Below are 17,498 nucleotides of genomic sequence, written 5' to 3'. Positions count from 1 at the left end.
ATTTTCGGGGCAATTTTTGATGTTTTTGAGGCGAATTTTTGGGGTTTTTTTGTGGGAATTTCGGGGTTTTTGGTTGAATTGGGTCTGGGGTCTCGAGGGGAATTTGGGGAGGGGTCTCACCCCCATCCCCCCCCCATTTTGACGCCCCCTCCCCAATTTTGGGGGCGGGAATTTGGGTGGAAATCTTGAATTTTGGGGCAATTTTTGAGGTTTTTGAAGCGAATTTTTGGGGTTTTTTTGTGGGAATTTCGGGGTTTTTGGTTGAATTGGGTCTGGGGTCTCGGCGGGAATTTGGGGAGGGGTCTCACCCCCGTTCTGACGCCCCCTCCCCAAATTCCGGGAGGGTCCGGGGGGGGGGGGGAATTGGAGTTTTTTGGGTGGAAATTTTGAATTTTCGGGGCAATTTTTGAGGTTTTTGAAGCGAATTTTTTGGGGTTTTTTTGTGGGAATTTCGGGGTTTTTGGTTGAATTGGGTCTGGGGTCTCGGGGGGAATTTGGGGAGGGGTCTCAGCCCTTTTGCCGCCCCCTCCCAGTTCTGAGCCTGCTCCTGAGCTGCGTCTATTGGGGCCAGTACGGCTGCGACGGGGTCGGACACGGCGCCCTCAAGCTGGCGGGTAGGCGGGAATTGGGGAGAATTCCCGGGAATTCGGGAAAATCGGGAATGCGGGAATGCGGGGGGAGATTCCGGGAAATTTGGGAAAAAATTTGGTGAAATTTGGGTGAAAATTCGGTGAAAATTGGGTGAAATTTGGGCAAAAATTGGGGTTTTTAAAGGGATTTTTTGGGGGATTTGGGGAGAATTCCAGGGAATTCGGGAAAATCGGAATGCGGGAATGCGGGAGGGAAATTCCGGGAAATTTGGGTGAAATTTGGGTGAAATTTGGGTGAAAATTGGGTGAAATTTGGGTAAAAATTGGGCAAAAATTGGGGGTTTTTAAAGGGATTTTTTGGAGGATTTGGGGAGAATTCCCGGGAATTCGGAAAATCGGGATGCGGGAATGCGGGGGAAATTCCGGGAAATTTGGGTGAAAATTGGGTGAAATTTGGGTGAAATTTGGGCAAAAATTGGGGTTTTTAAAGGGATTTTTGGGGGGATTTTGGGGAGAATTCCCGGGAATTCGGGAAAATCGGGAATGCCGGAATGCGGGGGGAATTCCGGGAAATTTGGGTGAAATTCCGGGAAATTTGGGTGAAATTTGGGTGAAATTTGGGTGAAAATTGGGTGAAATGTGGGTGAAATTTGGGTGAAATTTGGGTGAAATTTGGGTGAAATTTGGGTGAAAATTCGGTGAAATTTGGGTGAAATTTGGGTGAAAATTGGGTGAAATTTGGGTGAAAATTGGGTGAAATTTGGGTGAAATTTGGGTGAAAATTGGGTGAAATTCCGTGAAATTTGGGGTGAAATTTGGGCAAAAATTGGGTGAAAATTCGGTGAAATTTGGGCAAAAATTGGGCAAAAATGGGGCAAAAATTGGGGTTTTTAAAGGGATTTTTTGGGGGATTTGGGGAGAATTCCCGAAATTTGGGAAAATCGGGAATTCGGGAATGCGGGGGGGAAATTTCCTGGAAATTTGGGTGAAAATTCCGGGAAATTTGGGTGAAAATTGGGTGAAATTTGGGTGAAAATTCAGTGAAATTTGGGTGAAAATTGGGTGAAATTTGGGTGAAATTTGGGTGAAAATTGGGTGAAATTTCCGTGAAATTTGGGTGAAAATTCGGTGAAATTTGGGTGAAAATTCCGGGAAATTTGGGTGAAATTTGGGCAAAAATGGGGCAAAAATTGGGGTTTTTGAAGGGATTTTTTGGGGGATTTGGGGAGAGTTCCCGGGGATTTGGAAAATCGGGAATTCCGGGAATGTGGAGAAAATTGGGGAAAAATTCTGTGAAATTTGGGTGAAAATTGGTCAAAACGGAGCAAAAATTGGGCAAAAATTGGGGTTTTTAAAGGGATTTTTGGGGAGGATTTGAGGGAGGATTTGGGGAAAATTCCAGGATTTGGGGAAAATCGGGAATTCGGGAAATTGGGGGGAAAAATTCGGTGGAATTTGGGTGAAAATTGGGTGAAATTTGGGTGAAATTTGGGTGAAAATTCAGTGAAATTTGGGTGAAATTTGGGTGAAAATTCAGTGAAATTTGGGTGAAATTTGGGCGAAAATTGGGTGAAATTTGGGTGAAATTTGGGTGAAATTTGGGTGAAATTTGGGTGAAAATTCAGTGAAATTTGGGTGAAATTTGGGTGAAAATTGGGTGAAATTTGGGTGAAAATTGGGTGAAATTTGGGTGAAAATTGGGTGAAATTTGGGTGAAATTTGGGTGAAAATTGGGTGAAATTTGGTGAAAATTCAGTGAAATTTGGGTGAAAATTGGTGAAAATTGGGTGAAAATTCAGTGAAATTGGGTGAAATTTGGGTGAAAATTCAGTGAAATTTGGGTGAAAATTTGGTGAAATTTGGGTGAAAATTCAGTGAAATTTGGGTGAAATTTGGGTGAAATTTGGGTGAAAATTCGGTGAAATTTGGGTGAAAATTTGGTGAAATTTGGGTGAAAATTTGGGTGAAATTTGGGTGAAAATTCCGGGAAATTTGGGGAAAATTCGGTGAAATTTGGTGAAAATTCAGTGAAATTTGGGTGAAAATTGGGTGAAATTTGGGTGAAAATTCGGTGAAATTTGGGTGAAATTTGGGTGAAAATTGGGTGAAATTTGGGTGAAATTTGGGTGAAAATTCCGGAAATTTGGGTGAAAATTCGGTGAAATTTGGGTGAAATTTGGGTGAAATTTGGGTGAAAATTGGGTGAAAATTCGGTGAAATTTGGGCAAAAATGGGGCAAAAATTGGGGTTTTTAAAGGGATTTAGGGGAGGATTTGGGAGAATTCCCGGGAATTCGGGAAAATCGGGAATTCGGGAATGCGGGGAGGAAAATTCCTGGAAATTTGGGTGAAAATTCGGTGAAATTCGGTGAAATTTGGGCAAAAATTGGGGTTTTTATAGGGATTTAGGTGAGGATTTGAGCGGGGGATTTGGGGAGAATTCCCGGGAATTCAGGAAAATCGGGAATGCGGGAATGCGGGGCGGAAATTCCGGGAAATTTGGGGAAAATTCGGTGAAATTTGGGTGAAAATTCCGGGAAATTTGGGTGAAATTTGGGTGAAAATTGGGTGAAATTTGGGTGAAAATTCAGTGAAATTTGGTGTGAAATTTGGGTGAAATTTGGGTGAAAATTGGGTGAAATTTGGGTGAAATTTGGGTGAAAATTCGGTGAAATTTGGGTGAAAATTCAGTGAAATTTGGGTGAAATTTGGGTGAAAATTGGGTGAAATTTGGGCAAAAATTGGGTTAAAAATCAGGCAAAAATTGGGGTTTTCAAAGGGATTTTTTAGGGATTTGGGGAGAATTCCCGGGAATTTGAGGAAATCAGGAATTCGGGAATTCGGGGGAAAATTCCGGGAAATTTGGGTGAAAATTTGTGAAAATTGGGTGAAAATTCCGGGAAATTTGGGTGAAATTTGGGCAAAAATTGGGCAAAAATTGGGGTTTTTAAGGGATTTTTGGGGGGATTTGAAGGGGGATTTGGGAGAATTCTGGGATTTTGGGAAAATCGGGAATTCAGGAATTCGGGGGGAAAAAATTCCGGGAAATTTGGGTGAAAATTGGGTGAAATTTGGGTGAAAATTCGGTGAAATTTGGGCGAAATTTGAGTGAAAATTCAGTGAAATTTCGGTGAAATTTGGGCAAAAATCGGGCAAAAATTGGGGTTTTTAAAGGGATTTTGGAGAGGATTTGAGGGGGGATTTGGGGTGAATTTGGGGAATTTTGGGAAATTGGAAATTCGGGAATTTGGGGGGGGAAAATTCTGGGAAATTTGGGTGAAAATTCCGTGAAATTTGGGCAAAAATGGGGCCAAAATTGGGGTTTTTAAAGGATTTTGGGAAGGATTTGAGGGAGGATTTGGGGAGAATTCCCGGGAATTTGGGAAAATCGGGAATTCGGGAATGCAGGGGGAAAATTCCGGGAAATTTGGGAAAAATTCGGAGAAATTTGGGTGAAAATTCCGGAAATTTGGGTGAAATTTGGGCAAAAATGGGGCAAAAATTGGGGTTTTTAAAGGGATTTTTGGGGGGATTTGGGGAGGATTTTTGGGGTATTTTGGGGATTTGGGGGAATTTTTGGGGCTATTTTGGGAATTTTTAGGTGAATTATTGGGAATATTTTTGGGATATTTTGGGTTATTTTTGGGGAATATTTTGGAGGATTTGGGGTGAATTTTTGGGTTTTTTTGGGATTTTTTAGGTGAATTTTTGGGAATATTTTTGGGAATATTTTGGGGAATTTGGGGTGGATTTTTGGAATTTTTAGGTGAATATTTGGGTGGATTTTTGGGAATATTTTTGGGTGGATTTTTGGGGCTATTTTGGGAATTTTTAGGTGAATTATTGGAATATTTTTGGGATATTTTGGGTTATTTTTGGGGAATATTTTGGAGGATTTGGGGTGGATTTTTGGGGTTTTTTTGGGAATTTTTAGGTGAATTATTGGAAATATTATTGGGATTTTTTGGGTTATTTTAGGCGAATATTTTGGGTGGATTTTTGGGGCTATTTTGGGAATTTTTAGGTGAATTATTGGAAATATTATTGGGATTTTTTGGGTTATTTTAGGCGAATATTTTGGGTGGATTTTTGGGGCTATTTTGGGAATTTTTAGGTGAATTATTGGGAATATTTTTGGGATATTTTGGGTTATTTTTGGGGAATATTTTGGAGGATTTGGGGTGGATTTTTGGGGGTTTTTTGGGAATTTTGGGGGAATATTTTGGGAATATTTTGGGGTGGATTTTTGGGAATTTTGGGGCGGATTTTTGGGGCTGTTTTGGGAATTGCTGGGGGGATTTTGGGGAATATTTTTGGGGTATTTTGGGGGATTTTTGGGTGGATTTTCGGGAATTTTGGGGCGGATTTTTGGGGCAGTTTTGGGAATATTTGGGGGGATTTTGGGGGGATCTTTGCCCCCCCAGGGAAGCTCCTGTTCTCCATCAGCTTCCTCATCTTCCTCCTGATGCTGATCCTGCTGGGCAAGGGCTTCACCGTCACCAGGTGGGTCAAAGGTCACCCAGGGGTCACCCGGGGGTCACCCAGGGGTCAGGGGTCACTCAGGGTCATTTGCGGGATTTTTTGTGATTTTTTTTCTTTTTTTTTTCTTTTTTTTTGGTTTTTTTTGGATTTTTTTTTTGAATTTTTGGGGATTATTTTGAGATTTTTGGGTTTTTGGGGTTGGGGTCACTCAGGGTCATTTGCGGGATTTTTTGTGATTTTTTTTCTTTTTTTTTTCTTTTTTTTTGGTTTTTTTTGGATTTTTTTTGAATTTTTGGGGATTATTTTGAGATTTTTGGGGATTATTTTGAGATTTTTGGGGGTTGGGGTCACTCAGGGTCATTTGGGGCAATTTTTGTGATTTTTTGTGATTTTTTTCACCTTTTTTTTTTGGTTTTTTTGGGATTTTTTTTTTAATTTTTGGGGATTATTTGAGATTTTTGGGGTTGGGGTCACTCAGGGTCATTTGGGGCATTTTTTGTGATTTTTTGTGATTTTTTTCACCTTTTTTTTTTGGTTTTTTTTGGATTTTTTTTTAAATTTTTGGGGATTATTTTGAGATTTTTGGGGTTGGGGTCACTCAGGGTCATTTGCGGCATTTTTTGTGATTTTTTTTCAATTTTTTTTCCTTTTTTTTTGTTTTTTGGGAATTTTTTTGAATTTTTGGGGATTATTTTGGGATTTTTGGGGTTGGGGTCACTCAGGGTCATTTGCGGGATTTTTTGTGATTTTTTTCAATTTTTTTTCCTTTTTTTTTTGGTTTTTTTTGGATTTTTTTTGAATTTTTGGGGATTATTTTGAGATTTTTGGGGTTGGGGTCACTCAGGGTCATTTTGGGCCATTTTGGGGCATTTTTGGTGAGATTTTTTTTTTGGAGGATTTTTTTTTTTTTGGTGTTTTGGGGGAGTTTTTTGAGATTTTGGGGGGATTTTTAAAAAATTTGGGGGGATTTTTTTGGGGATTTTTGGGGTTGGGGTCACTCCAGGGTCACTCAGGGGTCACTCAGGGTCATTTTGGGCCATTTTTTGGATTTTTGGGGCATTTGTTTTGGATTTTGGGGGATTTTTTTGGGAATATTTTGGGATTTTGGGGGGATTTTTAAAAAATTTGGGGGGATTTTTTATGATTTTTGGGGTTGGGTTCACTACAGGGTCACTCAGGGTCATTTTGGGGCATTTTTTGGATTTTTGGGGCATTTGTTTTGGATTTTGGGGGGATTTTTTGGGAATATTTTGGGATTTTGGGGGGATTTTTAAAAAATTTGGGGGGATTTTTTATGATTTTTGGGGTTGGGGTCACTCCAGGGTTACTCAGGGGTCACTCAGGGTCATTTTGGGGGCATTTTTTGGATTTTTGGGGCATTTGTTTTGGATTTTGGGGGATTTTTTGGGAATATTTTGGGATTTTGGGGATTTTTGGGGTTGGGCTCGTTCAAGGGTCACTCAGGGGTCACTCAGGGTCATTTTGGGCCATTTTGGGCCATTTTTTGGATTTTTGGGGCATTTGTTTTGGATTTTGGGGGGATTTTTTGGGAATATTTTGGGATTTTTTGAGGATTTTTGGGGTTGGGGTCACTCCAGGGTCACTCAGGGTCATTTTGGGGCATTTTTTGGATTTTTGGGGCATTTCTTTTGGATTTTGGGGGGATTTTTTGGGAATATTTTGGGATATTTTGGGGGGGTTTTTGGGGTTGGGGTCACTCCAGGGTCACTCAGGGTCATTTTGGCCATTTTTTGGATTTTTGGGGCATTTGTTTTGGATTTTGGGGGGATTTTTTTGGGAATATTTTGGGATTTTGCGGGGGTTTTTGGGGTTGGGGTCACTGAGGGGTCACTCAGGGGTCACTCAGGGGTCATTCTGGGCCATTTTGGGCCATTTTTTGGATTTTTGGGGCATTTGTTTGGGATGTTGGGGGATTTTTTTGGGAATATTTTGGGATTTTGGGGGATTTTTAAAAAATTTGGGGGGATTTTTTATGATTTTTGGGGTTGGGTTCACTCCAGGGTTACTCAGGGTCATTTTGGGGCATTTTGGGGCATTTTTTGGATTTTTGGGCATTTATTTTGGATTTTGGGGGGATTTTTTTGGGAATATTTTGGATTTTTGGGGGGGTTTTGGGGTTGGGGTCACTCCAGGGTTACTCAGGGTCATTTTGGGGCATTTTTTGGATTTTTGGGGCATTTGTTTTGGATGTTGGGGGGATTTTTTTGGGAATATTTTGGGATTTAGGGGGGGTTTTTGGGGTTGGGGTCACTGAGGGGTCACTCAGGGTCATTTGCAGGATTTTTTGTGATTTTTTTCCTTTTTTTTTGTTTTTTGGGATTTTTTTTTAAATTTTTGGGGATTATTTTGAGATTTTTGGGGTTGGGGTCACTCAGGGTCATTTTGGGCCATTTTGGGGCATTTTTGGTGAGATTTTTTTTGGAGGATTTTTTTTTTTTTTTTTTGGTGTTTTGGGGGAGTTTTTGAGATTTTGGGGGGGATTTTTAAAAAAATTGGAGGGATTTTTTTGGATTTTTGGGGTTGGGGTCGCTCAAGGGTCACTCAGGGTCATTTTGGGCCATTTTTTGGATTTTTGGGGCATTTGGTTTGGATTTTGGGGGGATTTTTTTGGGAATATTTTGGGATTTTTTGGGATTTTTGGGGTTGGGGTCACTCCAGGGTCACTCAGGGGTCACTCAGGGTCATTTTGGGGCATTTTTTGGATTTTTGGGGCATTTGTTTTGGATTTTGGGGGGATTTTTTTGGGAATATTTTGGGATTTTGGGGGGATTTTAAAAAAATTTGGGGGGATTTTTTTGGGGATTTTTGGGGTTGGGGTCACTCCAGGGTCACTCAGGGGTCACTCAGGGTCATTTTTGGGGCATTTTTTGGATTTTTGGGGCATTTGGTTTGGGATTTTGGGGGGATTTTTTTTGGGAATATTTTGGGATTTTGGGGGGATTTTAAAAAATTTGGGGGGATTTTTTATGATTTTTGGGGTTGGGTTCACTCCAGGGTTACTCAGGGTCATTTTGGGGCATTTTTTGGATTTTTGGGGCATTTGGTTTGGATTTTGGGGGGATTTTTTTGGGAATATTTTGGGATTTTTTGGGGGGGTTTTTGGGGTTGGGGTCACTGAGGGGTCGCTGAGGGGTCACTGAGGGGTCAGAGGTCACTCAGGGTCACCCTGTGCTCCCTCAGGGGCCGCATCAGCCCGGGGGCTCCGTCCGTCTGTCCGTCTACATGACGCTCTACAGCATCGCCCACATCGCCCTGCTCACCTACGAGGCTCAGGGTCGGACCCAAAACCGCCCCAATTCACCCCAAAATTCACCCCAAAAATGCCCAAAATACCCCCAAAAATCCCCAAAATTTACCCTCAAAATCCACAAAATTCACCCCAAAAATGCCGAAAATACCCCCAAAAATCCCCCTCAAAATAAACAAAATTTACCCCAAAATTCACCCCAAAAATGCCCAAAATAATCCCAAAAATTCCTCTGAAAATCGACAAAATTCACCCCAAAATTGCTCAAAATACCCCAAAAATCCTCCATAAAATCCACAAAATTCACCCCAAAAATGCCCAAGATACCCCCAAAAATCCCCCTCAAAATCCACAAAAATCACCCCAAAGTTCACCCCAAAGTTCACCCCAAAATAATCCCCAAAAATCCCCCTCAAATCCACAAAATTCACCCCAAAGTTCACCCCAAAAATTGCCCAAAATAATCCCAAAAATCCCCCTCAAAATCCACAAAATTTACCCTAAAATTCACCCAAATTCTCCACAAAAAACTCGAAATTCACCTCAAAATTCCCCCCAAAATCCCCAAAATTTAGCCCAAAATTCACCCCAAAATTGCCCAAAATAATCCCAAAAATCCCCCTCAAAATCCACAAAATTCACACCCAAAGTTCACCTCAAAATTGCCCAAAATAATCCCAAAAATCCCCCTCAAAATAAAACAAAATTCACCCCAAAATTTGCCCAAAATACCCCCAAAAATCCCTTTCAAAATCCACAAAATTTACCCTAAAATCACTACCCAAATTCCCCACAAAAAAACCCAAAATTCACCCCAAATTCACCCCAAAATTCCCCCCAAAATCCAAAAAATTCACCCCAAAATTCACCCCAAATTTATCCCCAAAATCCCCCTCAAAATCCACAAAATTTACCCCAAAATTCACCCCAAATTCCCCACAAAGAACCCAAAATTCACCCCAAAATTTGCCCAAAATACCCCCAAAAATCCACCTCAAAATCCACAAAATTTACCCCTAAAATTCACCCCAAAATCCCCACAAAAAACCCAAAATTCACCCCAAATTTACCCCAAAATTCACCCCAAAATTGCCCAAAATAATCCCAAAAATTCCCCTAAAAATCCACAAAATTTACCCCAAAATTCACCCCAAAATTGCCCAAAATAATCCCCAAAAATCCCCCTCAAAATCCACAAAATTCACCCCAAAATTCACCTCAAAATTGCCCAAAATACCCCCAAAAATCCCTTTCAAAATCCACAAAATTCACCCCAAAATTCACCCCAAAAATGCCCAAGATACCCCCAAAAATCCCCCTCAAAATAAACAAAATTTACCCCAAAATTCACCCCAAAATTGCCCAAAATAATCCCAACAATCCCCCTCAAAATCCACAAAATTCACCTCACAATTCACCCTTATATTCTCCCCAAATACCCCCAAAAATCCCCCTCAAAATCCCCAAAATTTACCCTAAAATTCACCCCCAAAAATCCCCTCAAAAACCCAAAATTCAGCCCAAAATTCACCCCAAATTTATCCCAAATATTCCCAAAATTTAACCTAAAATTCACCCCAAAAATCCCCTCAAAAACCCAAAATTCAGCCCAAAATTCACCCCAAATACCCCCAAAAATGACCCCAAAATCCCCTAAAAAATCCCCAAAATTCACTTCAAAAAAACCTCAAAATTCTCCAAAATCCGCAAATTCATCCCAAAATTCACCTGGCGATGTTTTGGGGTGAATTTGGGAGATTTTTTTGATATTTTGGGGGATTTTTGGGGATATTTTCTGTATATTTTTTGTGGATTTGGGGATTTTTTAGGGACTATTTTGGGAATATTTTGGGGGATTTTTTCCCTTATTTTGGGGATATTTTGGGATTATTTTTGAGGCATTTTGAGGAAAATATTGGGAGATTTTGGACATAATTGTGGAATATTTTGGGGATTTTTTGGGGGCATTTTGGGGGGCATTTTCTGGGGGATTTTTTGGAGATATTTTGGAGATGTTTAATGGATATTTTAGGGATATTTTGGGGATATTTTAGGGATATTTTAGGGATGTTTTGGAGATATTTTAGGGATATTTTGGGGACATTTTAGGGATATTTAACAGATATTTTAGGGATATTTTAGGGATATTTTGGGGATATTTTAGGGATATTTTGGAGATATTTTGGGGATATTTTAGGGATATTTGGGGATGTTTTGGAGATATTTTAGGGATATTTTAGGGATATTTTGGGGATATTTTAGGGATATTTTAGGGATATTTTGGGGATATTTTAGGGATATTTTGGAGATATTTTAGGATATTTTGGGGATATTTTATGGATATTTAATGGATATTTTAGGGATATTTTAAGAATATTTTAGGGATATTTTGGAGATATTTTATGGATATTTAATGGATATTTTAGGGATATTTTAGGGATATTTTAGGGATATTTTGGAGATATTTTGGAGATATTTTATGGATATTTAATGGATATTTTAGGGATTTTTTGGGGATATTTTGGGGATATTTCGGGGCCATTTTAGGGATATTTTGGAGATATTTTATGGATATTTTAGGGATATTTTAGGGATATTTTGTGGGTTTTTTGGAGATATTTTAGGGATATTTTGGAGATATTTTATAGATATTTAATGGATATATTAGGGGTATTTTGGGGATATTTTGGGGCATTTTCGGGGGGGATTTTTTTGAGATTTTTTGCAGATATTTCAGGGATATTTTGGAGATATTTTGGGGATATTTCAGGGATAATTTCTGTTATTTTTGTGCAGTTTTTTGACCCAGGCCAGGTGCTGTACACGTACGAGTCCCCGGCCGGGTACGGGCTGATCGCGCTGCAGTTCGGGGCATTTTTGGGGCATTTTTGGGGCATTTTCTGGGGGATTTTTTTGAGATTTTTTGCAGATATTTTGGGGATATTTCAGGACTATTTTGGTGTGGTTTTTTGCAGTTTTTTGACCCAGGCCAGGTGCTGTACACCTATGAATCCCCGGCCGGGTACGGGCTGATCGCGCTGCAGTTCGGGGCATTTTTGGGGATATTTTTTCAGATATTTTAGGGATATTTTAAGGATATTTTGGAGATATTTTATGGATATTTAATGGATATTTTAGGGATATTTAATGGATATTTTAGGTATATTTTGGAGATATTTTATGGATATTTAATGGATATATTAGGGGTATTTTGGGGATATTTTGGGGCATTTTCTGGGGGATTTTTTTGAGATTTTTTGGGGATATTTTAGGGATATTTTAAAGATATTTTAGGGCCATTTTCTGTAATTTTTTGCAGTTTTTTTGACCCTGGCCAGGTGCTGTACACGTACGAGTCCCCCGGCCGGGTACGGGCTGATCGCGCTGCAGTTCGGGGCATTTTTGGGGCATTTTTGGGGCATTTTTGGGGCATTTTCTGGGGGATTTTTTTTGGGATAATTTGCTGATATTTTGGGGATATTTCAGGACTATTTTAGTGTGGTTTTTTGCAGTTTTTTGACCCAGGCCAGGTGCTGTACACCTATGAATCCCCCGGCCGGGTACGGTTTGATCGCGCTGCAGTTCGGGGCATTTTTGGGGCATTTTCTGGGGCATTTTCTGCGGGATTTTTTTGCAAGATATTTCAGGGATATTTCAGGACTATTTTGGTGATAATTTCTGTAATTTTTTGCAGTTTTTTGACCCTGGCCAGGTGCTGTACACCTATGAATCCCCGGCCGGGTACGGTTTGATCGCGCTGCAGTTCGGAGCCTTCGCGTGGTTCTGCGGCGCCGTGGGCTCCACGCTCAGCGCCGTCCCCCGAGCGCCGCCCCTTCTACCTGCCCTTCCTGGGCGCCTACGCCTTCTGGTGGGGTTTGGGGAGAAACACGGGGAATTTGGGAAAATCGGTGAAAATCTGGGGAAAATCGGTGAAAGTTTGGGGAAAATCGGTGAAAGTTTGGGGGAAAATCGGTGGAAATTTGGGGAAAATTGATGGAAATTTGAGGGAAATTGGTGGAAATTTGGGGAAAATCGGTGGAAATTGGGGGATTTGGGGGCACCTGGGCACACCTGGGGGTGGAAAATTGGGGCACACCTGGGGGTGGAAAATTGGGGAAAATTGGGGAAAATCTGTCGAAATTTGGGGAAAATCGGTGAAAATTTGGGGAAGATCGGAGGAAATTTGGGGAAATCGGAGGAAATTTGGTGAAAATCGGTGGAAATTTGGGGAAAATCGGAGGAAATTTGAGGGAAAATTGGCAGAAATATGGGGAAAATCGAGGAAATTTGAGGGAAATAGGAGGAAATTTGGTGAAAATCGGTGAAAATTTGGGGAAAATCGGTGAAAATTTGGGGAAAATCGGTGGAAATTTGGGGAAAATCGGAGGAAATTTGGGGAAAATCGGTGGAAATTTGGGAAAAATCAGTGGAAATTTGAGGGAAATAGGAGAAAATTTGGGGATTTGGGGGCACCTGGGCACACCTGGGGGAGGAAAATTGGGGAAAATTCGGGAATATCTGTGGAAATTTGGGGAAAATTGGAGGAAATTTGGGGAAAATTGGCGGAAATTTGAGGGAAATCGGAGAAAATTTGGGGAAAATCAGTGAAAATTTGAGGGAAAATAGGAGAAAATTTGAGGGAAATCGGAGGAAATTTGAGGGAAATTGAAGGAAATTTGAGGGAAAATCGGAGGAAATTTGGGGAAAATCTGAGAAAATTTGGGGAAGATTGGAGGAAATTTGGGGAAAATCGGTGAAATTTGGGGAAAATCAGCGAAAATTTGAGGGAAATCGGTGGAAATTTGAGGGAAATAGGAGAAAATTTGGGGAAGATCGGAGGAAATTTGAGGAAAATCGGCGGAAATTTGGGGAAAATCGATGGAAATTTGGGGAAAATTGATGGAAATTTGAGGGAAATCGGTGGAAATTTGAGGGAAATAGGAGAAAATTTGGGGAAGATGGGTGGGAATTTGAGGGGAAAATCGGAGGAAATTTGGGGAAAATCGATGGAAATTTGAGGGAAATAGGAGAAAATTTGGGGAAAATCGGCGAGAATTTGGGGAAAATTTGAGGCAAAAATTTGAGGGAAATCCATGGAAATTTGGGGAAAATTGGTGGAAATTTGAGGGAAATAGATGGAAATTTGAGGAAAATAGGAGAAAATTTGGGGAAAATCGGCGAAAATTTGGGGAGAAACGGCGAAAGTTTGGGGAAAAACGGTGAAAATTTGGGGAAAATCGGTGAAAATTTGGGGAAAATCGGAGGAAATTTGGGGAAAATCGGCGAAAGTTTGGGGAAAATCGGTGGAAATTTGAGGGAAATAGGAGAAAATTTGGGGAAGATTGGTGGAAATTTGGGGAAAATCGGAGGAAATTTGGGGGAAATTGGTGAAAATTGGGGGATTTTGGCACAGCTGGGGGGATTTGGGGGAAAATCTGTGGAAATTTGGGGAAAATCAATGGAAATTTGGGGAAAATCGGTGGAAATTTGAGGGAAATAGGAGAAAATTTGAGTGAAATTGGTGGAAATTTGGGGAAAATTGGTGGAAATTTGGGGAAAATAGGAGAAAATTGGGGGGATTTCGGCACCTGGGCACAGCTGGGGGAGGAAAATTGGGGAAAATCGGAGGAAATTTGGGGGAAATCGGTGAAATTTGGGGGAAATAGAAGAAAATTTGGGGAAAATCGGAGGAAATTTGGGGAAAATCGGTGGAAAATTGAGGGAAATCGATGGAAATTTGAGGGAAAATCGATGGAAATTTGAGGGAAGATCGGTGAAAATTTGGGGAAAATTGGTGGAAATTTGGGAAAATCGGCAAAAATTTGGGGAAAATCGGTGGAAATTTGAGGGAAATCAATGGAAATTTGAGGGAAAATTGGTGGAAATTTGGGGAAAATCGGTGGAAATTTGAGGGAAATAGGAGAAAATTTGGGGAAGATGGGTGGAATTTGAGGGGAAAATCGGAGGAAATTTGAGGGAAATCGGTGGAAATTTGGGGAAAATCGGCGAGAATTTGGGGAAAATTGGCAAAAATTTGAAGGAAATCAGTGGAAATTTGAGGGAAATAGGAGAAAATTTGGGGAAAATCGGAGGAAATTTGGGGAAAATCGGTGGAAATTTGAGGGAAATACGAGAAATTGGGGGATTTGGACACCCGGGCACAGCTGGAGGGGAGAAATTGGGGAAAATCAGTGGAAATTTGGGGAAAATCGGTGAGAATTTGGGGAAAATTGGTAAAAATTTGAGGGAAATCCATGGAAATTTGGGGGAAAATCGGTGGAAATTTGAGAGAAATAGGAGAAAATTTGGGGAAGATCGGAGGAAATTTGGGGAAAATCAGCAAAAATTTGAGGGAAAATCGGTGGAAATTGGGGAAAATCGGTGGAAATTGGGGGTTTTGGGAACCTGGACACACCTGGGGAAGGAAAATTGAGGAAAATTGGGGAAAATCTGTGGAAATTTGGGGAAAATTGGTGGAAATTTGGGGAAAATCGGAGAAAATTTGGGGAAGATTGGAGGAAATTTGGGGAAAATCGGCGGAAATTTGGGGAAAATTGGTGGAAATTGGGGGATTTGGGGGCACCTGGGCACACCTGAGAGGGACAGGAACACACCTGGGCACACCTGGGGCAGAAAAATGGGGAAAATTGGGGGAAAATCGGTGGAAATTTGGGGAAAATCGGAAGAAATTTGAAGGAAATCCGTGGAAATTTGGGGAAAATCGGTGGAAATTTGAGGGAAATAGAAGAAAATGGGGGGATTTGGGCACCTGGGCACAGCTGGGGGGAAAATTGGGGAAAATCTGTGGAAATTTGGGGAAGATCGGTGGAAATTTGGGGAAAATTGGTGAAAATTTGGTGAAAATCGGTGGAAATTTGGGGAAAATCGGAGGAAATTTGAGGGAAATAGGAGAAAATTGGGGGATTTGGGCACCTGGGCACAGCTGGGGGTGGAAATGGGGGAAAATTGGTGAAAATTGGGGGATTTTGGCACAGCTGGGGGGATTTGGGGAAAAAATGGTGAAAATTTGGGGAAAATCGGTGGAAATTTGAGGAAAATAGGAGAAAATTTGGGGAAAATCGGAGGAAATTTGGGGAAAATCGGTGGAAATTTGAGGAAAATAGGAGAAAATTTGGGGAAAATCGGAGGAAATTTGGGGAAAATCGGTGGAAATTTGAGGGAAAATTGGTGAAAATTGAGGGATTTGGGCACCTGGGCACACCTGGAGGGGGGAAATTGGGGAAAATCTGAGGAAAATTGGTGGAAATTTGGGAAAATTTTGGGGAAATTGGGAGAAATCAGTGAAAATTTGGGAGAAATTGGGGAAAAATGGCAAAATAAGGAGAAAATTTGGGGGAAATTGGTGAAAATTGGGGAATATGGGGGAAAATCGGGTTGGGGTCTCCCCTCAGGTTTTTGGGGTCTCCCCTGGGCGGTTTTTTGGGGTAACTTTGGGGATTTTTGGGGTCTCGCCTGGGGATTTTTGGGTATAAATTTAGGTATTTTTAGGGTCTCACCTGGGCGGTTTTTTGGGGGTAACTTTGGGGATTTTCGGGGTCTCCCCGCAGGTTTTTGGGGTCTCACCTGGGCGATTTTTTTGGGTAACTTTGGGGATTTTTGGGGTAAATTTGGGATTTTTGGGGTAAATTTGGGGATTTTTGGGGTCTCCCCTGGGTGATTTTTTGGGGTAAATTTGGGGATTTTTGGGGTAACTTTGGGGATTTTTGGGGTCTCCCCTGGGCGATTTTTTGGGGTAAATTTGGGGATTTTTGGGGTCTCCCCTCAGGATTTTGGGGTCTCCCCTGGGCGATTTTTTGGGGATAAATTTGGGGATTTTCGGGGTCTCCCCTCAGGTTTTTGGGGTCTCACCTGGGATTTTTTGGGGGGATTTTTGGGGTCTCACCCTCAGGTTTTGGGATATTTTTTGGGGTCTCACCTGGGGATTTTGGGGGGATTTTTTGGGGTCTCCCCTCAGGTTTTTGGGGTCTCACCTGGGCGGTTTTTTGGGGGTAACTTTGGGTATTTTTGGGGTCTCACTCGGGCATTTTTGGGTATAAATTTAGGTATTTTTGGGGTCTCCCCTGGGCGGTTTTTTGGGGTAATTTTGGGGATTTTCGGGATCTCACCTGGGGATTTTTGGGTATAAATTTAGGTATTTTTAGGGTCTCACCTGGGCGGTTTTTTGGGGTAAATTTGGGGATTTTTGGGGTCTCCCCTCAGGTTTTTGGGGTCTCACCTGGGCCATTTTTTGGGGTTAAATTTGGGGATTTTGGGGTCTCACCTGGGCGATTTTTTGGGGTAATTTTGGGGATTTTCGGGGTCTCCCCTCAGGTTTTTGGGGTCTCCCCTGGGTGATTTTTTTGGGGTAATTTTGGGATTTTTTGGGGTCTCCCCTCAGGTTTTTTGGGGTCTCACCTGGGCGATTTTTTGGGGTAAATTTGGGGATTTTTGGGGGTCTCACCTGGGTGATTTTTTGGGTATAAATTTGGCGATTTTCGGGGTCTCCCCGCAGGTTTTTGGCCGTGCCGGTTTCGGCGCTCGTGGCCAATTTTGGGATCCCCAAATGGGCTCGGGAGAAAATCGTGAACGGGATCCAGCTGGGGACGCACCTGTACGCCCACGGCGTCTTCCTGGTGAGAGACCCCTCCCCAAATTCCCCCGATTTTCCCTCAAAAATCCACTGAAAAATCCCATTTTTTACCCAAAAAAAATCCACTGAAAAATCCCAATTTTTTCCCTCAAAAATCCACTGAAAAATCCCAATTTTTACCCAAAAAATTCCCTGAAAAAATCCCAATTTTTCCCCCAAAATTCCCTGAAAAATTCCAATTTTACCCCCAAAACTCCCTGAAAAATCCCAATTTTTACCCCAAAATTCCCTGAAAAATCCCAATTTTTCCTCCCCAAAATACCCAATTTTCTCACCCAAAATTCTCTGAAAAATCCCAATTTTTCCTCAAAAATCCACTGAAAAATCCCAATTTTTACCCCCAAAATTCCCTGAAAAATTCCAATTTTTACCCCCAAAAAATTCCCTGAAAAATCCCAATTTTTGCCCCCAAAATACCCAATTTTCCCTCAAAAATCCCCTGGGAAAATCCCAATTTTTCTCCCCCAAAATTTCCTGAAAAATCCCAATTTTTTCCCTCAAAAATCCAC

The 17,498-nt window shown here is 41.3% G+C and overlaps 1 protein-coding gene across 1 annotated transcript in view; it reads left to right on the top strand.

Moving 5' to 3' along the window:
- Positions 1-17,498, top strand: part of LOC141727675 (transmembrane protein 145-like) — a 46,678-nt gene that overhangs the window by 24,787 nt on the left and 4,393 nt on the right. The window contains 7 exon segments of the mRNA XM_074533937.1: positions 534-614; positions 5,014-5,092; positions 8,273-8,286; positions 8,289-8,361; positions 12,030-12,156; positions 12,158-12,207; positions 16,852-16,972. Coding sequence (XP_074390038.1) covers positions 534-614; positions 5,014-5,092; positions 8,273-8,286; positions 8,289-8,361; positions 12,030-12,156; positions 12,158-12,207; positions 16,852-16,972 — 545 coding nt within the window.

This window comes from Zonotrichia albicollis, unplaced genomic scaffold, assembly GCF_047830755.1.
Source record: "Zonotrichia albicollis isolate bZonAlb1 unplaced genomic scaffold, bZonAlb1.hap1 Scaffold_176, whole genome shotgun sequence".
Classification (NCBI taxonomy): Eukaryota; Metazoa; Chordata; class Aves; order Passeriformes; family Passerellidae; genus Zonotrichia; species Zonotrichia albicollis.
This window is presented reverse-complemented; position numbering and strand designations above follow the sequence as displayed.